At 34.4% G+C, this 26,837-nt stretch overlaps 1 protein-coding gene across 1 annotated transcript; it reads right to left on the bottom strand.

The window, feature by feature from the left end:
* Positions 1-88: 88 nt before the first annotated feature.
* On the bottom strand, positions 89-25,225 carry snx9a (sorting nexin 9a). The gene is made up of 18 exons (XM_079833266.1): positions 24,865-25,225; positions 21,414-21,500; positions 21,060-21,134; positions 20,492-20,578; positions 10,814-10,913; positions 8,364-8,508; positions 8,190-8,277; positions 7,971-8,096; positions 7,752-7,869; positions 6,370-6,500; positions 6,048-6,151; positions 5,300-5,403; positions 5,111-5,188; positions 4,908-4,984; positions 4,587-4,676; positions 2,177-2,291; positions 1,970-2,061; positions 89-1,873 (listed from the first exon to the last, which is right to left on the bottom strand). Exons 1-18 carry the CDS (start codon positions 24,874-24,876, stop codon positions 1,826-1,828), a joined length of 1,677 nt encoding a protein of 558 aa, XP_079689392.1. The 5' UTR covers positions 24,877-25,225; the 3' UTR covers positions 89-1,825.
* Between the last annotated feature and the right edge of the window lie 1,612 nt (positions 25,226-26,837).

Raw genomic sequence — 26,837 nt, 5'->3', positions numbered from 1 at the left:
AAATAAAATAAATATATTTTTATTATCATAATAAAAGAAATCAAATAATAAAAAAATGATTAAAATGATTTTTTTTTTTTTTTTTTTTATAATTCTAAGGGTACTCTCAATCAGATTTTTTTGTCTAAACCTTCCCCCGCAGTTTATGAGAAAATTTGAGAAAGCTCTATTAATTGATATCGCACCACACATGGCACATTTAAGACTCAATAATTCTGTGTAATGTAGAGGTAACGGGTGTTCAAATAATCCCAAAATGTACATCCTTTTAATGCCTAAATGTATATTTCACAACATTGTTTACATTTTGTAACTACTTTGGGAATGTATAAAAATGTCTTAGTTTTTGACAAATGTCCTGCTATATTGTATACAGCTGACTTTCTGGTGTTCTTTACCATGAGATAAACATATCTGCACCATCCACAACGACTCTTTCTGCCTATCACACACTAACAGGAAGGGTGGAACCGTCCAGCAAATGAACATGGCACTGGAATAAAAGAGGGTATTTGCAAAGTATTTTGTTATATAGAGACAAAATTAAGAGACTCCTTATGGTCAATAAATGTATGCCGCCCATTGTTTAAGGGAGAAAGAGTGGCTGTGTGCGAAGTTGGATACTTTCGAGTAGGAACTTATTTTGAAATTCTATAAAGAGCACTGGATTTAGCCATACTAATCTTTTCACATACTGTTTTTCACCCGCTATATAGTAGTGAAGAATGCGATTTCAAATGCAGCCTGTGTTTCCTTTCATGAGGTCACTCTCACTAGAAATTTAAACACACGCTAAGGTCATCATGCTCATTTCCTCTTTTTCCTTTCTAAGGTTAAAGATTCGTTTCCTCTTTCGAAGAGGAAAAAAAACTGACCCTGAGCTAGCATAAATACTGGATAACTTCTACCGTCTCCTCCAAAATCATATTTTATGCTCTTGCTTGAACTGCAAAATCAATTTTCAAAAGAGAATTGCGGACCATCACAACTCTCCTCACAGGCTTGAAAAGGTATAAAGAAAGATTTATTACACACTGGAGGGCTAGTTAAAAACACATTGTATACACTGAGTGTGACATTTTAGTTTTGTTTTGCATAGAACATTTTACCACAGGTAAAAGACAATGTCCTTATTGCTTTTATCCAATACATACCACTTCTAAATCCCTGACATATTTCATTTCACATACGACAAGAAAACCATATAAATGCCAGGCAATTTAATTAAGACGTTAATAAACTCCATTTTGGTCTAGAAGGCCCAGTCTAAGTGTATGCATCCCTGAGAGACCTCATTTTACACAGAGACAATTCAAAATCTTAATGTTCGGGAGTGTTACATTAGCTTAAGTGACAGTTAAGATTTGTTCTTGTGAACAAAATATTTGGTTAATGAATAACATCATATGATGTGCATTGTTTGTTCCCTTATATCCTACATTTTCTACGTCACACAGCAGTAATACAACATTTATTTTGTTAAGTGGAAACATTCTGAGCCCCTAAAGGGATATGATGGAAAAAATATGAGATGGGAGGAAAAATATTTTGCTATGCTTTCGCGTTCTCTTGCGGTTCTTCCCTGTGTTCGCTCGCAAACGTTTCGCTCGCAAAGAACTCAAAAGTTTTGAGTTTCGCAAAGTTTCTCTGGAGTGCGAGAGAACGCAAAAGCATTGACAATTTTCCCTCCCATCTAATTTTTTTTTTCATTCACCATGTCCCATTAGGGGCTTCGTAAAAACATGGTTAATTGTGAATTAGCGTTAAAAAAGCCAAAGCAGCATGTTTTCTTGGTGAGTATTGCTGGTAATAGAGTGTGTCCTCCTCACATGGTGGTATACTGACCAAGCGCTTTCTTTAGCTTTTCAGCAATCTATCCAACGAGAACACAGCAGAACGTTACACATATAATATGCTGCATTACATAAGTCATGTTTATGGAGACCATACAAACTAGAATCCCACTCACCGTTTCATAGAATTTCACCTGTTCCTCCAGGTAGAATTGCATGAGTCTGTTGTAGTCATAGATACGGTTGCTATGGAAGTGATTCATCTCCGCTAAAGACACAGATGGCAAGTCTAAGATTACATGTGTGACTAACAATACAATTAAGGGCACAGGTTCACATTTAAAGGACCACTGTGACAAAGGGTCTTTGATAGACTAACGTACCTTGCAAGGCATAAGACATTGAGCTGAGATTCTTTTCCATAGTTTGTTTATCTTGTTGGCTAATCTTATTCATTGCCATCAAATGATCAGCCTCTTTCACTTTATCAATGGCAGCCTGAGGGGGAAAAAAGGGTTTAAATACTAATTTGCTCATTACATACATGTAAGCAGTGAGGCAAGTCTGAGACCATTATTAAAAATACTTTAATTCTGAATTAATTCTACTATTTTCCATTACAAATTATATTCTCAACATAACAATTTGAAAGAAAAGATGCACTGAAAAATAAACAATGATCAATGAATTATTGAAATATAATTAATTAATGATAAAATAATAAATACTGAAAATATATATGTAAAAGTTTTATTTTATAAAATACATTTCTTAAATGATCTTAAACATTTTATGACATTATTGAACACAGATTTATAAATTCAGAAAAGAAAAAAGGGCATTTTAGTCATTTTTAGAATGTTTTTAGAAACATTTTATGACATTATTGAACACAGATTTATAAATTCAGAAAAGTCATTTTAGTCATTTTTAGAATGTTTAAATTACATTATGACATACAAAATGACATTTAAATGAAAAACCTCCTCCCCCTGACAAAATATATATTCTAAGAACGTTCAGCTAACGTTCCCATTAACCTCTTAAACTCTGTACAGGGTTCGAAATGACATCATCAAGTATATGGAGCTCTGACCTCATATGTGGTACCATTTGAAAGCTTAGAGTCTCTACTTTCTGGAGACATGCACTTTGCATCCCTTTGGCATTTGTTTTACACAAAGTAACTTATTTACACTGAATTACTCTGGGACCATTTCCGCCTGGATTTGGCCTACCCAAATTGAAAAGCTTCCTATACCCACATACAGTGGTCTAAATTCTAAATGTTCCACTAGATTCCAGAAAATACTGGAAAAAAGATTTTTGTATGCAAGATTTATTCAAATTAATCTGAATGGAGGAATATGACCTTTTGACACTGGGATATTGCATTAATACCACTGTATATTGGTAATTGGGGGGGGGGGGGGGGGGGTCCTCACTTCAGATCCATTTAATCCAAAATAATTTTTTCCAGTATTTTCTGTAATCTAGTGGAAACAGCCCAAACTGTCTGCAGGGTGCTAGAGCACACAGCGCCTGAGTTACACACTGAATTTCAAAACTGAATTTATAACAAAAAAAATCAAAAAGCGTCTTTTTTGGGGGGGGGGGTGTTACAGCTCAGACAACATATACTTACATGCTTATCACTTTTAGAAGTGGTTTATGAAACTTCAAACTTCCTTTAAAATGACACCAAAATTGTGTATTTAGACCACTGTATGTGCGTATGGGAAGCTTTTCAATTTGGGTAGGCCAAATCCAGGCGGAAATCCCCAAAATGGTCCCAGAGCATAAGTAGTTAGAGGGTTAGTTCACCCAAAGATGGAAATTAGCCCATGATTTACTCACCCTCAAGTCATCCTAGGTGTGCATGACATTCTTCTTTCAGACAAATAAAATCAGAGTTAAAAATTTAGGCTTCCAACCTTTATAATGGCAGGGAATTATTGTTTCATTTTTGAAGTCCATAAAAGTGCATCTATCCATCATATAACTGCTCCGCAAAAATATCCATATTTAAAACTTTATAAAGTAAAATCTCTAGCTTCCGCCAGAACGGAAAAAACATCTAACTGGTGTGCAATGTTGTCAGACGTAGCGTAAGCATTTTGAACTGCGAGAGGCACTACACTTTTTCCGTAAGTTGAATACGGAAGGCGATTTGTTGGAAGCTAGATAATTTACTTTATAAAGTTTTAAATATGGATATTTTTCTTACACAAACGCATTCACTTCAAAAGGCCTTTATCAACCCCCTGAGCCGTGTGGAGCAGTTATATGATGGATAGATGCACTTTTATGGACTTCAAAAAAAATTTTTTTAATATATATACAGTAACTCATGGGCTAATTTTCATTTTGGGGTGAACTAACCCTTTAAGTTATGAAAACATTATTTCTGAATGTTCCCAGAACATTCCAGTTTTTTTTAATGTTTTAAAAAACTTTTTTCTTTGTTTTATGACTGTTAAGGGAACTTAACATTTTATAATTTTGCAAACATTATGGAAACATTACTTATGATGTTCTCTGAACGTTCTGAAACATGTAGTAACATTTAATGTAAAATGAATGTAAAATTTAGATGAATGTCCAACTAAAACATTTCAGAAAAAAACATTCCATGAATGAAGTATAAATGACGTTTTTGTGCTGACATTTTAAAAACATTGTTCATTCAAAGTTATCTGTTCTTTAATATTCTATTAATGTTACTAGAAGAACGTTCATAAGAGAACCTTGTATTAAGACTAAATGTATTAAAGCAAAAGGTGAAAGGTTTACCTTGTGAACTCCTATTGTGTCAGGAAAGCAGCCCAGTAGTCCCTTGTATTCGGTGTTTGTTTCCAACAGGAAGTGTAGATCTTTTTTTGGCTGATAAATAAATGTTATCTTATTAAATCCATAAACAATGGCTTTAACTCATGGATAATACTAAAAACAGCAATCACGGATGTTGTTATCATTGGCTAGGCTTGAGGGTTACAATTCTATCAAATTGTGGAAATAGCAGCAGAGGATGTAAGGAAACGGTGACAGGCAGAGGTTCAAGGATTGAAGAGTTTTTTTTGAAGTATTTATATTGAGGAAATGTACTTCTGATACCTGTCCTGCAACAATTTCTGCTATTTCCTCGTATGTTTTCCCCGTTGTAGTTAATGCCTCTGTCAGAGTTGATTCCCCTGAAAATAAGGTACAAAAAGAAAACCCATCAACAAACACATGATTAGGTAATCATTAAGGATTAATATTTGAATTATGAACGTGTAAAAGAGAGCATTTTAATAAACAAAGCTCTAGTTTCTTACTCGGGTATCCACTGGTGTGGAAAACTGATGACAGGTTCTGAAATGCTTTTCCAATCTGCCGATACTCCTTTTGCAATGCTGTTGGTTTAAAAGCATAAGGTTTTTACTATGGACAAATCACAAAATAGTAACAGCAATGAAATACTAAATATAGATTTACTGTGGCAATGAGGAAATACGTGAACTCACGGCCTGTACATCTCTTCCAGTGAAGATGCCCAACAGCCAATAGTTCCTTAACACTGTTGTCCATAGACCTACTAAACTGGCTGTACGTTTCATACTTCTGCTCCCTACAAATCACATCAAGACAAGACCAATGTTTATTAAATAAATAAATAAATATATGATATGATATAATATTTTAATATTATATAATTTAAAATAAGATTTTTCTGTTAGTATATTTTGTAAATGTAATTAATAGATGGCAAAGCTAAATGTTCAGTGTCACATGATCCTTCAGAAATCATTCTAATATGATGATTTGCTGCTCAAGAAACATTTCTTATTATTATCAACGTTGAAAACAATTGTGCTGCTTAATACTTTTGTTGAAACTGTAATCGTTTTTTTGATGAATAGAAAGTTCAAAAGAACAGTTTTTTTTAAATATATTTTTTTGTAACAAAGTCTTTATTGTGACTTTTGCCTTTTCAATTTAATGTATCCTTGATAAAAGTATCAATTTCTTTCAAGAAGAGAAATCGTGCTGAACCCAACATTTGAATGGTAGTATAGTTTTAATAATTATATAATTAATATTATACATATAGAAATAATAGTTGATATTTTTATATCATTCAACATTTTGAATAAAAAATTAATTGAATACATTTTGGGATAAAATAATTAAAGGGGTTAATTTTTAATATCATTCAACATTATCATTTCAAAATTAATTGAATTAATTTGAGGAAAAAAAATATTGCCTCACACTTGAGTAGCATCTAACTCTGGGAGCTCTGGATCTATGGTGGCGAATATTTTCACTCCCACTGATTCATCTCGCTCTGCTTTCCGCTTCCCTAGTTTCCACTCCTAATAGAAACAACAAATAAAACACGTCTTACAACACTGCGAAACTAGTCAAATTTAATATATAACACTGTAAAACGCTTCTAAAGTATGTGATCTCAATATCAGCAAACAGATGGCAGAACTCAACAGAATACTCCTTAACTGTTTGTATACATTTATTTGACTTTGCATTTATATCAGTATATAAAACTATATGTCTATAACTTAAGCAAATGCACCTTCTCGTCTCTGTAGTTAAGGAAGAGCTGGAAAACTTCACTGTTAGAGATCACCGGATGTCGGCACATGCGGGACATCCAGCCCTGCAGGCGTTCCATGCGCATTTTGATAAATTCGTCTTCAAATCGGCCTTAAGAGGAATGGAAGACAGATGTTAGACAGTCTACCAGCCAAAAACACTTTCTTTGGTGGCTAAAGGCCTGTGCACACAATAACGATAACTATAAAAGATAAATAACTATATTAGCATCCACACCAACGCACAATATCACTCTGTTCATTCTAGGGGAACAATGCATGTCGTCTGCCGTTTTAAATGCTTGAGCTTACTAAAGAAGGAAGGATTCCGATTGGCTATCAATGTTTTTATCGTTCATCAGCTGGATAAAATCGTTCTGAAAGTGATTCCAACGATAGCATTTCTCTGTGTTATTGTTATCGTTATAGTTGTGGTATAGAGGGTATGCATTGACGTCACTTTCCCGCCGGAACACGCCCCCTCAGCTGCATGACTGGATTTAATAGGGGAAACTGCAAAAACGCAAGTAAAACAAATGATTACTAAAGGTTGGACTCGATAGTGTTCCTTAAAACTTACCAAAGATCCAGTGATCCATGAATACTGACATGCAGCAAGGAATCGTGTTTCCTGACATTTATATGTGCCTTATTTAGACGCCGGGGAAATGCATAAAGTAAATTTGCCTGGGAACGCTTTATATAAATACAATGTAGGTAGGTCTAAATCCGAGTGATCATTTATATCAATGTTATATATAGTTTCATATCGTCCAGCCCTATAGTTTTGGTTAGTGTTTATTTAAAAACATCAAATTATGCAGTATATAGATTCTAATTTATTCTATATTATAATATAGATTCTAATTTAATTGATGATTATTTGACAATACAATATATAGGGTATGATTTTAGCCTAAAATTCAACATACTGACACAAAATGATAACAGCAAATACACGTTTCGCTGCCTGGAGTCCAGTTGTTTCTCTGAATTGCTGCGATCCATTTGTTTCTCTTCTCTGTAGCTTTCGGAAGTCTGTAAAAATATACCTCAGATTTCTTTTTAAATCTATTTGTACAGTTAATCTCAAAGCTCTTTCCCGTTTAAGGTGTTTTTCGTGGCGTTCACACTGAAAACCAATGCTGCCACTCAGTCTTTTTGCCACTCAGTGGGCGTAACCACAGTCACTCCGGCCAACGTTGACGTCACACATACCCTCCATGGCTTTAGAATTATATATTTTTGTTATAGTTATTGTCCTTGGTGTGAATGGACCTTAAGAAAGTGAACAAAATGGAAGATGGTGCAGGCTGGTCTAAAGTGACCAGATAGATCACCATTACATTTTTGCTTTGGTCACCTGTTACTTGTTTGTCAGGCAGACATGGGATGGGTAGAGCACAGGCAAACTTCTCCACAAGCCTTTCATATAGCCAGTCAAAGTGTTTGTATCTGTGATTGACAGGTCTGTTTGTAGTCTGAAAAACAGTTAACAGAGAAATAATCCAAGAAACGTTCTAGCAAAACAATTATTCAATATTATTCAAGCAGTCCTGAGAGGAGTTTTAAAGAAACTTACATTAGGTGTGACCTGGTATTCAATGTAGCTCTTCAGGCCATACATTTTTGAACCCTTTTTGGGATCAGCCACTACACAATCTAACTGAATTTGTGGATACAGCCATACTGGACCCACCTCGCCCGCCTGCAAAATAAACATTGAATATAAACATTCTTTGAGTGTTCTGTCATCCAGGCATGGAATCAAAGTCACATGACAAAGACAAAAAAAACGTACATAAATTGGCAGTCTGTCATTTCCCTTAGCTATGTGCTTGGTAAGCAGAAACAGCTCTGGATTTGGGAACTTGGAGAACCCTGGAAATCTATGGGAAAAGACAGGATGAGCATTTTTAAAGTTATTTTATTAATGAAATATTATTACTGTCAGTTATTGAAACTAAAATATTACTTGTTGAGAGATATTTTCATTGTAGAGTGAGCCCCGCCTCGCTGCATTGTTCCGCCCTCTTCCGCCTGAGAACCTCCATAACCACCTGTTGACTTTCCATCATCGGAATCATCATCCCATTCCTCATCAAAGGAATATACAGAACCTAAGTGACACAACAAACCATTATCATATACAATAATAGAATAACAGACTGAAAAATGTTCAAGCTCTTAAAGCAGGATGGATTCTGATTGGCTGTCAGTGATTTTATCATTCACCAGCTGAAAAAGATCGTTCTGAATGTGATTCCAACAATACAGTTTCTCTGTACCATTATCGTATACAAATTTTGTAAAAGTATGCTAAAGTGTCATTATTTTTCACAAGGGTATTCATGCTGGAATGCATAGGGAGGGACCAGAAAAGGATCTGCTTCCTTGTGCAAATGTGAATATATCACTCTCAGCTTATTTCAGAACAACTATAACAGGCACCAGCAAAGACAATTGTAGTGATTATAATATAATACAATACCAATGAAGCTATCCAGCTTCTTCCACACACAATACTTGGCTGCCTCAGTTGCATAAAGAGCTTATTTACAACTTTATCTATGGCATGCTAAAAGATCTTGATACATTGGCGACAGTTCAAAGTCCTCATAACAAAGCTCATTTTTCAGACCACATGACTTAGAGCTCTAGAAATCGTTCATGTGCTGTATCTGTTACAGAGTGTACAGTGCCCAAATAAGAAACACTTTCATACAAGAGGAAGTTAAACTTGAGATATCTTATACAGTACCGTTCAAAAGTTTGGGGCCATAAGATTTTTTAATAATGTTTATGCAAAAAGTCTTAAATCTCAACAATGCTGCATTTATTTGATCACAAATACAGTGATTACAGCAATACTGTGCAATATTATTACAATTTAAAATAACTGTTTTCTATTTTAATATGTTCTATAATGTAGTTTATTCCTGTGATGGCAAAGTGGAATTTTCAGTAGCCATTAGGATCACATGATCCTTCAGAAATCATTCTAAGATCATTTCTTATTATTATCAATGTTGAAAACAGTTTTAGCTGCATAATTATGAATATCTATTTATTTATTTGATTTTATTTAGAAAATCATGGTACACTGCCATTCAAAAGTTTGGGGTAAGATTTTTTATTTTTTTAAAGAAAAAAAAAGGGAATCAATCCTTTTATTTAGCAAAAGCACATTAACCCTCTAGAGTCTGAGCTCTTTTGGGGCCCTTTAGAAGTTTTGACATGCTCTGACATTTGTGTTTTTTTCAGTTGCTTATAAACACATTAATGGCAAAAGTGTAATTACACTGTATTCAGCACAAACTGGGCTACCATAATATGTGAGCAATATGTATGTACATGCTTGTATTTTTGAGAGAAAAATGTTTATGCACGGTTTTTGAAAAAAAACAAAACAATTTTTTTAAATAGATCACAATAGATACGTGTATTGATACGTAGATACTCCGGAGCCTCAGTATTTGAATCTCAATAGAACGCGTGTTCCGCGGGCGTGGTCGCATTAGTGTATAATTAGTGTATAATGAGCCGCTCAGGAACAACTAACATCCCTCTGCTTTCAAACAGATTACATAAACACAGAATATTTGTTTTTGATTTGGTTTACAGTGTTTAAAACCTGACATTTCAGCGTTTCTTTAGACATACGTCTCATATTTGTGAGACAAGTATTCACTAAGCTAGAGGTCATTTTCTGAAGACTATCTGAATGAACATCTTTGACAGAGAGGCTGCAGATCGCGCATCATGTTTGTTTTCTTTATTTTGCAAAAAGCACGACAATTTGTTTTTATTGTGACTGTACACAAAAAAATTGAAACTTAACAGAATATAATGATGTATAACACTTGCCTGAATGATAAAGAGTTATTTGAGTATCTTTGGCACTGATAAGAAAAAAAGGCGCGACCACCGACTCGAGAGGGTGAACTTGAAAAATATTTATAATAAATGCTTTTCTTTTGAACTTTCTATTCATCAAATAATCCACAAACATATTAAGCAGCACAACTGTGTTTAACATTAATAATAATAATAATAATAAATGTTTATTTAGCACCAAATCAACATATTATAATGATTTCTGAAGGATCATGTGACACTGAAGAATGGAGTAATGTTGCTGAAAACTCAGCTTTGCCATCCCAGGAATAAATTACATTTTAAAGTATATTACAACAGAAACCAGTTAATTTAAATTGCAAATATATTTCACAGTATTACGGTTTTACTGTTTTTTTTCAGTCCTTGCTGAATAAAAGTATTAATTTCTTAATTACTGACCCCAAACTTTTGAACGATATTGTATATAGTTATAGGCTAGGTAGTTATAGATATAGGCTACATAGTTATAGATTATCATAAAGATATTGTTTCAGGGAGGTTGTACTGTAAATGTTCTCCTCTTACCATTATTGCCTGCTGGTTCCTGTTCAGTGCAGTTCCAGTTGTCTGCAGGGTTGTTGTTGGACCATGTCGTGGCAGTCCAAGCCTCATTTCCATTAACCCCCTAAATAAAATAAAACATTAAATCAGGATTTTAAACAAATCTAACCCTCAAGACATTTGATTTGGCATTTTGTAGGTAGTGAAGTTGCCTAAACTGTTACATTGAACTTAACAGTTCCTTCCCACAATCCCAACCAATACCTATGCTGGAATTATTCCTCAGTTGACCCATTTGAATATAAGGCATCTGATCAAATTATCCATACACAAATTTTACTAGGAACATCCTTTTTCATGCTCCAGAGATTCACTCTTCCTGGGTTGGCTTGACACTTGAAGCACATCAAAAATGCAGCTGCCTCATATTCAAATTCACACATAATATTTGCTTGTGTATTTCTCCATAGCACCATGTCTGACCTATAACATACAAAGCAGGCTAGCCCTGTCATCTAAAACCAAAGCACACTCTTAAACACAAAAGTCCTTTATTGGCATTGATGGTTTCATGAAGAACTTTTAACATCCTTGGAACCTTTCCATTGTTCAAAAGGTTCTTTATAGTAGAAAAGAGCTCTTTGGATTATTCAAATACTCTTTACAGTAAGAAACAAAAAGGTTCTTTGCAGAACTGGACATGATTTGAATATGTAGACACTCTGTACATAATTAGAAAAAAAGTTAGCAGTGTAAAACAACGTTAATGAGAATCAAACTGCCATTTTAGAGACGTTACAAACCATAAATCACACAAATAAAACCTTCTTTGACAAATGGCTTGATGGTCACAAATGAACTGAATATAAGGTATAAAAATATGTTTCCTTTAAATCGGTCCACTAAAAGGATGTGCTTTAAGAACTAAAAGGCTAAAGGCTCTTGAGTTTGTGACAGTCCATTAGGCTAAGATTTAATGGCCAATTCCATCAATAGACCTGACCTTGATGCTGCTAAAGACTAACATCCAGCTAAGCAAAACCATTTTTTTGTGCTTCCTGGCCTCACCAATTAAGACCATCTATACCATTTACCCTGAGCACAACATTACTGATGTGTTCATCGTTATTAGTACTTTGGTGTTGTGGATCGCTCTAAAGTCATCGAAGGCTGATGGAAACATTAAGTCGTCTTTTCACCACTTGTACCATTTGCTCAATTTTCCTGCAAGGGTGCTTGTACGCAAGATAGATTTGACCAGCTTCATCCCATGGAGATAAATTCAGTATATGGGCATCCAATGTGTAAAATGTACTGCCAGAACCCCCTATATTCATAGTAAATTTAATTTAATCATAATCTTATAAGTGTTCACCGTTACATTTTTTCTGCATTACTCAAAAAAAAAATATATTTGATATATGTGGATCTACGCACCAATATGACACTTCGTCAGTTGTCTACCGCCACCTCATTGGATGTTTCGGCCTCTTATCACAAGACACCCTCAGCAGCGGCAGGCCCACCACAGGCTGATCAGACCTGGGTGTGTGTCGCATGGTGACTATATTGTTAATTTGGCAGCCCACACCGTCTCCTTTCGTTTCAGCCACAGCCAGTGACTACTTCCTTTTGCAACAGTGGCAAGTTCAATAATTATTTTCTACATCAGGAGCCCACCTCCACTGGACGCACCTTCACCTTCCAGGTGTTATATATATATATATCCACCTCCACTGGACGCACCTTCACCTTCCAGGTGTTATATATATATATATATATATATATATATATATATATATATATATATATATATATATATATATATATATATATATATATATATATATATATATATATATATATATATATATATATATATATATATATATATATATATATATATATATATATATATATATATATATATATATATATATATATATATATATATATATATATATATAACACCTGGAAGGTGAAGGTGCGTCCAGTGGAGGTGGATATATATATATATATATTTATATATATATATATATATATATATATATATATATATATATATATATATATATATATATATATATATATATATATATATATATATATATATATATATATATATATATATAGTGTTTCCCCTACCATTGTTTTGAGGGGGCGCCCCGCCCTCCCAAAACGACCCCCGCCCCCCCCTGAATGAATGACATTACGGTCAACAATAAGAATTGCCCGATGGTCCAGTGCAGGCGTGAAATACACTCCCAGAGCTGCATCTTCACGGAAACTGATCATTTGCGCATTTTTTAAGCCTTGCCTATTTAACTGGCATGAAGTTGGTTTGACGTTTGACGTTTGATATTCGCAAATTCAGTATTTAACTGGCATGAAGTTGGTTTGACGTTTGACGTTTGATATTCGCAAATTTAGGGACCGTCTCTAAAGTTGCATACGACATTGGTATGCACGTTTCAAACTTCAATAACATTTGAAGGGAATAATTTACAGTCATAAATCCAACTGTACAGTGTTCATCCAGTGTCGGCTATCATGCACATCTTTTATATTTTTGATTTATATTAAAATATACTGTCAAATCATACTTAAATATTGCTGTTTATTGGCTCACACATAAATATGTCATAATCTAAAGCTAAATAACATTTGAAGGGAATAATTTACAGTCACAGTCATTATATTATATACCCAAGTTAAAATTTACTTTGACATGAGAATAGGAGAAACATTGCTAAGTGCTTGCTGTGACTTGAAAATGTTTTATGACAACTGATGTCATGTGACCTGGTGGAGGGAAATTTTTGGCTCAGAGCCAAAAGTCTCAAAAGTTTTTTGAGTTTCAAGTGCAAATAAATATTTTTTGTTGATAAAAAAAATTGCAAATCATATCAAAATGTGAAGGTATGTGTCTTATATTTACACTTTTTTTTAAATGTCCAGTATCTCTTAATGGTGCTTTCTCAGTTATTTTCCACACACTAAATTCTTGGAACTACTACTAAGGGGGGGAGGGGCTCAACACACAATTAAGAGCATGCTGTAAGGAGATTGCAGGAGCCATCATGGTCCGAATTAAAAAAGGAAAGCGCAAGAGAGAAGAAAATGTTTGGTCAAAAGCTGGAGGAAGACATGAAATAATTCAGGCATTTCTTAGACGTGGTGTTGGAAAGGGAAGGACAAAGTGGCCTACCCTTGCAGTTTCCATTTTCAAATCCGATGACAAAAAACTGGCAAAATGGCTGCAAACTGTCTGGACGGAGGACAGAAAAGGTGTTCGAGGACAGGTACTCCAAACAGACAGAACATCTGGTAAATATCATGAATATATTTATAATAGAATAATGTTTTACAGTTTTTGGGAGTAGGTAGACATGAATAGCTGGAAATGTTCTTTATGTAAATAAGTTATTTCATTTCAACTGCCAATCTGTCTTTATTCAAATATTGTACACAGTTCCCCACATGTTTTGCAATCAAAAACATAATTTTTGTCAGTTATATTGGTGGCCAGCAGACAGAAAATAAAATGAAGAAAATACTAATTTGAGATAATAAAATGTTTGTGTAATCTGTTCGATTTCATTATTAAGAAATGTATAATTGTTTTGTTCCTTTTTGGTAAATTATGACATATTTATGTATGAGCCAAAATACAGTAGTGAAAAACAGCAATATTTATGATTTGACAGTATATTTTAATATAAATCAAAAATATAAAAGATGTGCATGATAGCCGACACCTGGATGAACACTGTACAGTTGGATTTATGACTGTAAATTATTCCCTTCAAATGTTATTGAGCTTTAGATTATGACATATTTATGTGTGAGCCAATAAACAGCAATATTTAAGTATGATTTGACAGTATATTTTAATATAAATCAAAAATATAAAAGATGTGCATGATAGCCGACACCTGGATGAACACTGTACAGTTGGATTTATGACTGTAAATTATTCCCTTCAAATGTTATTGAGCTTTAGATTATGACATATTAATGTATGAGCCAATATACAGTAGTGAAAAACAGCAATATTTAAGTATGATTTGACAGTATATTTTAATATAAATCAAAAATATAAAAGATGTGCATGATAGCCGACACCTGGATGAACACTGTACAGTTGGATTTATGACTGTAAATTATTCCCTTCAAATGTTATTGAGCTTTAGATTATGACATATTTATGTATGAGCCAATATACAGTAGTGAAAAACAGCAATATTTAAGTATGATTTGACAGTATATTTTAATATAAATCAAAAATATAAAAGATGTGCATGATAGCCGACACCTGGATGAACACTGTACAGTTGGATTTATGACTGTAAATTATTCCCTTCAAATGTTATTGAAGTTTGAAACGTGCATACCAATGTCGTATGCAACTTTAGAGACGGTCCCTAAATTTGCGAATATCAAACGTCAAACGTCAAACCAACTTCATGCCAGTGCCAAACTGTATATTCTGCTCTCTGCTCTTGACTGAATAACTTTTAATAAGGGTTAATCTATATTTATATGCAGTGACATAATTTTATGCAGACTATGCAGTGATATTTTACATTTGATTGCTTTTTTTGTAACTGACAATCTAGTTTAGACCTATATGAAAATAACTGTTTATTTCATTTGTATATGTTTGTTCTGCTGTATTTATTTGTGCTTTTGCTCATAATTGTATTATTTGTTCTTATTTTATTACTGATGGTCTTTAACAATATTAAAAAAAAATATGTGAGTTAGGAAGGATATTAGTTTTTAGAGTCATAACCTTATTTATTAAGCTTATATGGCTCAAAAACAATACTAGGCCTATTTTATTTTATTTGTAGTTTTTTTTTTTTGTGGTGGGGTCAGTGAGAAATTATTTTTCTCACAAAATCTATAACAAAATCCAGAGCAACAACTCAAGCAAAGCCAACCTCTTTAGTGTTGTAATTAGTTGTGTGATGTATAAATAAATGTTGTTTATATTTATTTACCAAATTGATTAATTTATTGTCTATGGCAACACCACGTATCCGTAACACTCCCGCTCCGCGACACTAGTAGTTTCGGGAGGCCCCCCCCCCCCAAAGCTGTAAACCTAGGGGAAACACTGTATATATATATATATATATATATATATATATATATATATATATATATATATATATATATATATATATATATATATTAATATTTTTTCTGTAATTAATCACGATTAGAAACATATTTATATCAATATAAATATCATTATTTTTTATATTGTAATAATAATTGTATTAATAATAATTGTAATTTCACAGTTACTCTACAAATTAATGTAGAAACAACTTAAAGACAGTATATTTTAAATATTTGTTGTAATGGCATCTTTTTATGAATGAAGGCCAGGATCACTGATACTAATACAGCAAATTGATGTCTCTATTAATTTTTTTTTTTTTTAAACATTAAATGATAAGCATTCAACATTAAAGGCCTGTTCACGCCGGGACGATTTTCACACTCATTTATCGCCAACGTTGAAGGTGTAAGAAACGTAAAGTGCCGCAGCACCACCTTGTGTCCCGGGAGCACTATCTACTGAATTTGCACGATCACTCTGCGCATCGCCAGTGAAAATCGCTTGGGTGTGAACACTAAAGACGCGACGAAAAACGTCACGAAAAACTGTATAATTGAAAGCTATCAATTTCAACATTTATTAGGCTCTAAAAAAATAACTTTTAATTTAAGTGAACTTAAAACACAAACTTTTTCACATAAACCCATTATAATAATTATATAATTAGGGCGGCAGTGGCTCGGTGGTTCATGTAGGTTGTCTACAAACCGGAAGGTAGGAGGTTCAATCCCTGGTTCCACCTGACTAAGTGTTGAGGTGTCCATGAGCAAGCCACCTAACCCCAGCTGTTCCCGATGAGCTGGATGGCGCCTTGCATGGCCATGGGTCTGTTGACAGCGCTATATAAATGCAGTCCATTTACCATAATAAATGTCATATTTACCAAACACCTTTCTAAACTGCATAAATTATAAATTAAATATAGACTCATCCTTATTAAAGCTATAGACAGACATCATAGCATCTGTTTTATTAGGCTGCTGTCACTTTAAGATCTACCGCTGACAAACATGACGCGGATCTGACGCACTGTCACGCTCATCTCATTTTCTCAAAATTCTTTAAGTTCATTAAGACTTTATTTAACTAATTTAAGACTGCTCTTTTGACAAAACAGGGATTTTGACATAATTGCCTGTGTTATTGTTCATATATATATATATATATATATATATATATATATATATATATATATATATATATATATATATATATATATATATATATATATATATATGAATAAAATATAAAGTTAAAAGGGGTCATGAACTGGCTTTTGAAATTTTTTGTACTGTTGTCTAAGGTCAATTTATGACGTTTGCATGGTTTTTACATTCAAAAACATCATAATGATAATAGGCTATTGCCTTGGTTTTGAGGCTCTCTGAAGAAACGTTTCTATGGGCTTGCTGCACTGAAGACTTGGAAGTAAACGCCCACGGCTAGGATTGGATAGTATTTGCATATTTAATGAGCTTCAGCTCATCTCAGTACATGTGAGAATTGTTTTGAAAGCGTCTGGGGAATTGCTCACAGGACTCGCAAAATATCTTTATCAAACAAACACAATGATTCATCTCTCCTCCACCCGTGATTGATTTGAATCTTATTTCTTTATTACTTGGCCGGCCCGATCAGTGAATATAACCGCGAACCGTACACACACACACACACACACACACACACGTACGCGCGCACAACAAAGGAATGTTATTTCACTATTTAACCCATAAGAACCCGGACCAATTTATCCTTATAGGAAAATTATGGGGCATATAAAACAGGCTTAATGGACCACTTGTAACATGTTTCTGCAGTTGTTTTTGAAATACAACCCCTCCTTGTGAAAGATCTGTAATGTTACACATATGTGACATTGGGCATTTATGCTAAATTTTTTATGTTACATATATGTCACATTGGGCATTTATTTCTCAGTTTAAAAAAAAACATTTAATTTTTTTTTTTGCTAAATAGCAGTTTTTTTCTGTTTCTTTTCTTTTCCACAACATTTATCAAAATTATGCATATTATTAAAAAAATATTAACAAAACATATCAAGCCATAGACGGATCTTCCAACACTTATCCCCTGCTTGCTGATTTTAAGAATCATTGTTGTCAGTGAAATGTAGACATGCTAGTAGAGTCTGAAAACAGTTGCGTGACATTTTGTCATTTTCCTAAGTATGCATGATTTCCTGGCATTTGGTGCAGATCATGCACAGATCAATACCAATCAATATTTCAATTATATTAAACAGTGCTGTTAACATTTTTCTGAGTCCCAGATTTTATATAAAACATAGAGAAAATATATAACACTAAAAAAATTATTGAATCTGCTAAATGAATTGAGCAGCTCATTAATATTTTTCTTAAAATGACAAATACATAATATCAAAATTCCACCAACTGTTGTAAGGTTAACAGCCCGATGTGACATATGTCACCACTGTTTTAAGGTTAACAGCCCGATGTGACATATATGTCACCACAATATTTTTGTAACTTGTTTTATATCAATTTGTTTAAGAAATGTATTAAAATCAGGTTAAGTGTAGTCTATGATAAGTTATTAAAATGTTAGAATTGTTGCATGGGTTGAAACATACCTTTAGTAATAAAAACAAGCGTATTAAAAAATTGCTCACACTGCAACATGTGCTAACCAGACAGGCCACCATTTTGGAAATGTTGCCATGGCAACAAAAAATTGCACAAATTATCACATGACTGAACCTGGGTGTTCCTTATAAGTCACATAGGGACTTCCTGAGTTGAAATTTAGGGATATTGCTTTAAAAAGACCTTTCTAGATAATCACCAGTGTTTGTGACACCCGTGTCACAGTGGGTTCTTATGGGTTTTAAGATAGACCGTCAGCAGGCCGGTGGTACGTTTTGGTAGCCTGTCTGAAAAACAGCCCCGGGATGTTGGGCTTTGCGAGCCCTGGCCCATAACGTTACAAGTCTGAGTCTGATAATGAATGAACCAATAACACCTCAAATAAAGGATTCTCCAGCCTGTGACAGCGTGCTAAGGTATGTAATCAATAGTTATCAAACGATCTGTAACAATGCAATACTAACACACATAAAAACATGTTTTACATAAGTGTGTAAATTCCTGTCGGATCAAAATATTTAAGGCACAGCATTGTGTTTTAATCTCAATATGTCTGCAAATTCAGTCTCGACCTGTATCTTGTTTACCATCGATTCCGCTGTGGGGCAGTCGTGGCCTAATGGTTAGAGAGTTGGACTCCCCGGGCGCCGCAGCAATATGGCTGCCCACTGCTCCGGGTGTGTGTTCACGGAGTGTGTATGTGTTCACTACTGTGTGTGTGCACTTGGATGGGTTAAATGCAGAGCACAAATTCCAAGTATTGGTCACCATTCTTGGCCACACGTCACTTCACTCACTCACTTCAAATGAAGCGAACAAACTCGCAATGTCTTACGTGAGCTGGAACCGGCATGTTCATTGCTCGGTAGCGCGACCTGTTTAGCTCCACGAGTTGGTGGGCGGGCTTGAGGCGGCGCTTCAGCATTTCATGACGTCAATGGTCGACATATTCTGAGATCGAGCGTTTTCTGGGCCTGGTGTCAATAAAGCTAACAAGGAAGTTTTCAGCTCAGAAACTTACAGGATATTCTTATATCATGATCAACTTTTATATATCAAAGGCTCAAAGGAAAGTTGATTTCTCAATTCATCACCCCTTTAAAACAATTATAAAATAAAAATAAACCAATAGCTTAAAGAATTAAAAAAAATAATATTTAATAATATATTTTACATTTTTACATTATACACTTAAATTTAGATTTTGTAAACTATATAGTTGTTCACAAGACTAGCAAAATAAAGCATTTAAGTATAAAACTTAATAGGTATAAAACCAAAAGGTTAGTAAGATCATGAGGGATTTAAATTTGGTCAAAGTCCAAAATTTAACTTATAGTATATAATCTACTGGTAAAATGTTATTTGTTAGGCATTGTCTGCATATTATTCTTGCTACAATTCTGCCAAAATGTTCTAGAGATGGTGAGATAGATTTCACTTTCATCTATCTGCAGACTGCCAAACATTTAAACACTATTACATGCACACTGACGCTGTGCACAACACAAAGTGAGGACATCTGACAACCTACTAAGACAAAGAGAGAAGGGGAGAGACGGGGAAAGACGGGTCCTCGTGCTTAATGTCCCGAGCTATAATGAGGCCCATTTACTCTGCTTCTCCTGCTTCCACAGGAAATAGATTTCAACTGCAGATGACACATGGGGCCTTTGTGCACACTATGCTCACCAGAACTCTCATTAAATGAGTGTGGATTTCTAGTAAAAGGTGAAAATGAGGAAGAGAAACTTTGATTTGAATAGTGGGTTTTGCTGGTTATGGCTACATTATTTTTAGTGAGAGATGCTTTACATTTAATTTGAGGAACTTTAATACAACATGCAGATACTGTTACTCATATTGTACTGTTTAAACATATAAGCTAGAATTTTACATAGTACATGCTCACCACAACAAATGGCTTAGTTGATGTGATACCTGAGTGTTTGCTGAGCTGTTGTTGTAACCTTGACTGTGAGCATCAATGTGCTGTGTCGCTGATGCTTGTGTGGAACCATGGTTGACCTGCAAACATTATAATATACTATATATAAATATATATAATATATTCATAAAAAAGTAGCCTGGTATGTAAAAAAGATAAATATGAAATAATGTATATTTTTGTCATGTCCAGTCCATGCCTTTTGATTATGCATTTGAGGCACGCTGACTGTGTATCTACAGGAAGGCCAAACTGGGAATACGTATCTTGGTAATTATGGTACAAAGATAGACATACTGCACTTAACATTAAAGAATTAAACCTTCAATCAGTTAGATTTTAAATCTTTTCATTAGGCTACAGCTCTGGAATAACGCGCACATAAGTTGATTTACATTGATTTCAATTATGTGATACTATAAAAGGAAAAATGGAAAGTAACCCGTTCAAGAAACAAGTTTGCTTTAATTTTGCCCCTTTTTGAGTACTAAAAATGATCTCACACATCTAATGCTCTGTATAAGAAGAAAAAAAGCTGATGGTTAGGTTTTTTGTTTTTACCTCAATATAGTCTTCTGGCACCAGGCCTACGTTTCCTCTGGAATTCCGAGCCTCTACCCAGCCACCGCCTACATTCTACAAAAAAATAGGTGTATGAAAATCTATATAAACACAGAAATATTACTCTAATTTAAATACAGTTATTATCCATTAACGGACATTTCCTTTAATCCTAAAACATAGCGCAATGCAATGCAAATACAGGGAAAACAGTACATCCGTATATTGGGCCTTTTTTGTAGTGCTGGCGCCAGCTTTTGAACGGAAGTGTGGGTGTGTGTGTGTGTGTGTGTCTGTGTGCATATATATATGTAAAAATTTGAATCTTGAAACATTAGTGCTGCTGATCCTCACCTGGTTAGTGATCGTGAGTATTTCACCTTCTTGAACAGTCAGCTCATTGTTGCCAGGCTCAGAGGTGAAGTCATATAATACCTGAGCCTGAACACAAAGCCCACAGCAAACATATGGGTAACACAGAACAGTAACGGCATTAATATTTTAGTGTGGCACAAGTAAAACTTTCACTTACTATTCCTAAGACTATTACACCTCAGTTTAATTCTCTATGCTTCAGTTGTGTAATGATAATGTGTAATGTTATATCAAAATTATAAATACAAATATTCAGCAAAACTCTACAGTGCTGCTGTAGGTGATTCTTTATCAACTAAATTCTTTATCACAAACAAGGCTTAAGCTAGTCCTAGACCAAAATGCATTATTGAGCTATTTTAACTGAAAGTAACTTGCACTGACATATCTTAAAACACGTCAGTGCCATTGTTTTGTCTCGAGATTCACGTCATACACAGTTCCCAAATGAGAATATTATGATGAAATACATTTGTTCACAGCAATGTCACCTTATCATCCAAAAAGATCCATCTTCCTATATGTAGGAAAATGTTATACCCTCATCCACATGACCAGTAACCACACAACACAGCCAACATGTAAACCAAAACATTAAAACTGGTTTTCTGGGTCAAACTACCTCTAACCAAGTTTCATCTGTTATATTTAGTGCGCCAAGTGTGTATTCATACCAAAAGGACGTGTTCACTTAAATGATAATGCTGACAAATCATTGTACACTGAATGACATGTTCTCTTGGGTTCTGTTCCTGACAGGATGCACCATGTTCCTGTTCACAGCAATAAGGTGGACACAGGCGACACAAAAGGACTGGGCCATAATGATCTAGTGAGCTGCCTAACTAGACAGCATTTTTGGGTGGGTTTCAAGTCAGCTAACTGATTTGACTCAGAACCTGCATATTGCCACAAATGCTATTTAGGCAGCTCGTTGAGAGACAGTTTGTTTCTGTTTTAAGTGATGAATTTTCAAAACTCTTAGTACTAATTCCCCAGCAGATTGTTCAAACCTAGTAATATACACACACAAAAACATTTGATTAAAATGTACTTTACATAACAGCCTTTCACAGTGCTACTTACTTAAAAATGCTCTGATGTGTTTTAATACATTTAACCAGTTTAACTATTGTATTAATTTAATCTAATTGATCTTTATGGTAATCATCAAATCGTGCTATTACCAAAACATTTGAATATTTTGTGTGTTTGTAAAGTATCATCGTTACATGTTTGAAATCAAACTAAATTAACAGTAACAATTCAATTGTTACAGTATTGCCAATTTATATCATAACCTAACACTATATAATTGTTTGCAATATACTTTCAAAATGTGTGTGTGTGTGTGTGTGTGTGTGTGTGTGTGTGTGTGTGTGTGTGTGTGTGTGTGTGTGTGTGTGTCTGTGTGTGTAATGGCAACACAGAGCAGGATAGACTGCAAGCGAGAGGAAACAATCAATGACTTTGTGTAAAAGAAATGCCAAAGAGGTGGGCATGGGCCCCAATGAAAGGACGGCCATCTTTTTACAGCACTACTTTTTTACAGTACAGTAATACTTTACCATTTTGTAAAGAAAACCAGCGTGTCTGTAGGCTACACTGCAAAATATATTTTTGTTTTGTAAATTGTAAATAAAACAAAAGATTGAGTATATTTTACAAAACAAGTAAATTATACAGCAATTTGTTTTCTGTGTTTTCACGCGTAAACATAAATGTCATTGCTCAATGCAATAGTGCAAGCACTTAAATGCTTACAGTATCATGTATATTCACTGAACATGTCACAGTAATCTTGTGTTCTGACTGTGTGGAAATATATACAACCCTAATGAAAGAAGCAGAGCAGGTTTTGAATGAAATAATTGCTGTGTGATCAGTTTGGAATGTTGTATTGAGAGTTTTGAAAGTATCACGTACTTGTGAAAATAACTCCAAGACACTTAAAAACTAAATATTCCCCTAATATTTACCCATGTTGGAAACGTGAAAAGAAAAGAAAGACACCTTCAGTAATTCTTCTATAACATAACGTAATTAATCACATGTTCACTGACACCCCAGAGTCATATATTACATGCTCCAAATAAAAAGTTACAAAAAGCACACTGTATTACTTTTGAGGTTTATATTCTAGTTTCATGTGTTCTTCTTCAGTTTGTTACCGCAGCACATAAATCCAAGTCATTTAATATCATTTGAATTTACATTTTATGACATAAAATCCATTTACTGTTGGCTTAAACCTTTTGCACATTTTGATAAAACACTACTGTGTGATCATAAAACCGCCACACAATTATGTCCTATGTTACATATTTCCAGTATTTCTGATATTGTACTGTTAAAGTAACTTTTAGCCTGCTCAGCCTCACACTGATTTGGTCCGATTTGTGAATGAATTGTCCAAACCGGTTTTGTGTAGGGTAAGTGGTGGGATTCAGGGTTATTATTCAGTATTTCCATGAATTCAGACGTCTTCGCTTTCATTAAAACCAATAGTAAGTTGAATGAAATCATTCAATTTGTATTCAGTGTTGCTGAAATATCTTCAATTAAAATATGGTGTAATTAAATATGTAACTATTTATATGCCTATATAGGTCACGGAATAATTTTAACTTTCAGATGAATCTCTTTTACTGGGATCCTACTTTGTCTGACATCGGTTATTCAATTCAACTAAATTGTCGAAATAGAATAGTTGATTTATTATTATACATCAATGTCACTTTAAAATATATTTAAATGAATAAGAACTTGATCAAAAGTCATTTATACATTCTGTAAATTGTTTGGCCGGGACTGGGGGGGCTTTTTACCCCAGGTAGGGGGCCAATTTACCCCAGTAGTGGGGTAAGATGGCCTCTTTGAATAATTTTTGTTCTATAACTAAATTAGCTAATGTTTCTATTTAGTTACTATACTACTGCACACATTAGCTGATGCATCATCATCATCATTATCATCAATGTTACAATTTAAAAGTAAATCCACATCTTCCCCACTACCAGTAGCCTACAAACGATTCATTGAAAAGATCCGGCTCAATAGAACAATTCGTTCACAAATAGGGCATCGGTACTGTTTTAGCAAACAGTGCAGTACTTTAAGGTTCACGATACTTCTCAAGACCAGTGAAATTTAAACCAATTTACATCAGGTTTCTAACTAATAAACCCATTTATTTGGGATTCGCTTCATGGACTCAATAGGCTATAGATATTATGTTGAAAATGCAGTGTATTTATTAAAGTACACCGACGAACTACGTCTACAACGTGCGACGATAATACAACATGAATTTTCGCTGTAGTCCATGACACAAATAGCCAACATGAATGATCGATTACTCGCTGTAGTCCCTACAAATACGCCACAGTCATTTCATCAGTGTTCATCCCAGTGTTATGCCAAAACTTACCTTCACTTCCATCGTGGTATCAATAATTTAATCACCATTAACATGCGATATGAGCTCCTAAAATAAACAAAACGTAGTAAAAACAAACCTTTCTGTCCCTAAATGAAGCGAAAATTACGCGTTTGTGTTTGTGTTATGCAGCAGTGACCGCTCTCGATTAGCAAAACATAGCTCGGTAAATCCAGTTATCTGACCCATATAACGATATATGGGCGTTGAAACAGTAGAAGTTTCGTCCTCTTTCCCTAACTCAGACCCGGAAAACTTACGCACATTGGCCTCAAAATGTATGACTTATTGAGCTGTCAGAGAGCAGCTCTTCCTCCAACTCGCACACCGCCCTGTAAAAGCTCAAGTAAACAACAGAGACATTATGCAATGAAACATTAAGATTTCAGCATTTTTGCAAATTTTGTAAAAACGTATCAGGCATTTTAATTATTACTGATTTTAATATGAATATTAATATTATATAAGCTTTTTTATTCAGAAGGTTACATTTGAAATCCTTATGTTTTGTAGCAATGACACATTGTTTGTGACAGTGCTGAGGCGTGTCAGAGCAGGTTTGCTGAAGGAATGGCCTCTCCAGAAACAGGACTTCACTGCCACTTCCACTCTATGCAGGTAAACAAGGAATAGAGGTGGGAAAAAATAAAAATAAGTAAGGAACTGCACCAAATGTGTGTACATCCATGGTGAGGTACGATTGCCATCTACTGGACTTAAAAGGTAAAGTCAAATTTCCAATAGTTTTTCATCCAATGCTCTATTTATTTATTCCAATGAGTTCCTTTTAGATTTTTGGATTGTTGTTTACAGTACACAACACATGCTTATTAATATTTGTTTGAGTACAGTCAATGTTTGGAATCATTATGTCATTTAGCCTATATTTTGAAGTAAACAAATACTTTGCTTATTCAAAAATGTTGCCCCTATAGCTTTTGTTTTTCAACTTTCAGAAAAATATACAATCGCATTTAACATTAAACAGAAGTCAAACAGAAATTAGGGGATACATATAACAGATGTTACATTGTACAGGCCTAAAACATTACATTCTACAAATTACTGTTTCAGGGTGAGAGATGTTTTTATACATTTCTTATTTCTAGTAATTGAACTCAATGAGTCATAAAATATATTTAGATCTTCACAGAAAAAACTTAAAGGAGGGTGTAATAGACATTACTTTAGCTTTATGTATATGAAACTTCCCAAGAAGAATTATTCATTTTATTAGTTATATTGGAGCCAGTATTACAGTCCAAGAAGATGACCATATAATCATCTATTTTTATTATTTTGTAGAATGTATCAAAAAGCATAATTTCCCATATAGCTCCTATAAGGAGATTTATAATACAGAAATGTATATTTTTAGGCAAAATTCTGTATTCTTCATTATTGCACCACTGCTCTTAAACTATCTGTCATACATCCATCTATACATCCATCCATGCAAAGTTGAGAGCACATTTGAAAGACTTGAAGTAGGTGAATGTGTGTGCATGTAAGCTCATGACACCGATGATTTACTGGAATACAGTCCCACCGGAGCAGAACTCCCTCAGTTGCCTAGGGAGATTCCCAGTTTGGTGAAGGTTATGTGGTCATTTTCAAGGCTTTGTGTGTGTGTCTGAGTGAGGGAGTGGGAGACAGAGGGGTTGGGTGGGTTGGGGGTCAGGATGCCAGCAGCTGCTCAGTACTGATTGTGTTCCACTTTTGTTCACTGTCCTCCACCACATCAGCCCGAGGAGAGACAGAAGGGAGAACACCCAAACAGAGATACTCTCTTGTGTGGGAATACTGATGAGTGAGGGGAGATGAGAGTCAATGAGAGATAGATGCAGGTGCTGGAATATCTTCCAGGACGTCTGGGGTGCTGCTAATTTAATACACCCTTTACATTCTGTGATCTTTATTTGTTCCTCTCTGGGTTAATGTGTATAACTTTGCCCAAAAGAAAA

Source organism: Gobio gobio (assembly GCF_949357685.1).
Source record: "Gobio gobio genome assembly, chromosome: 13".
Lineage (NCBI taxonomy): Eukaryota > Metazoa > Chordata > Actinopteri > Cypriniformes > Gobionidae > Gobio > Gobio gobio.
The sequence above is the reverse complement of the archived record's forward strand: the minus strand, read 5'-3'. Positions and strand labels throughout refer to the sequence as shown.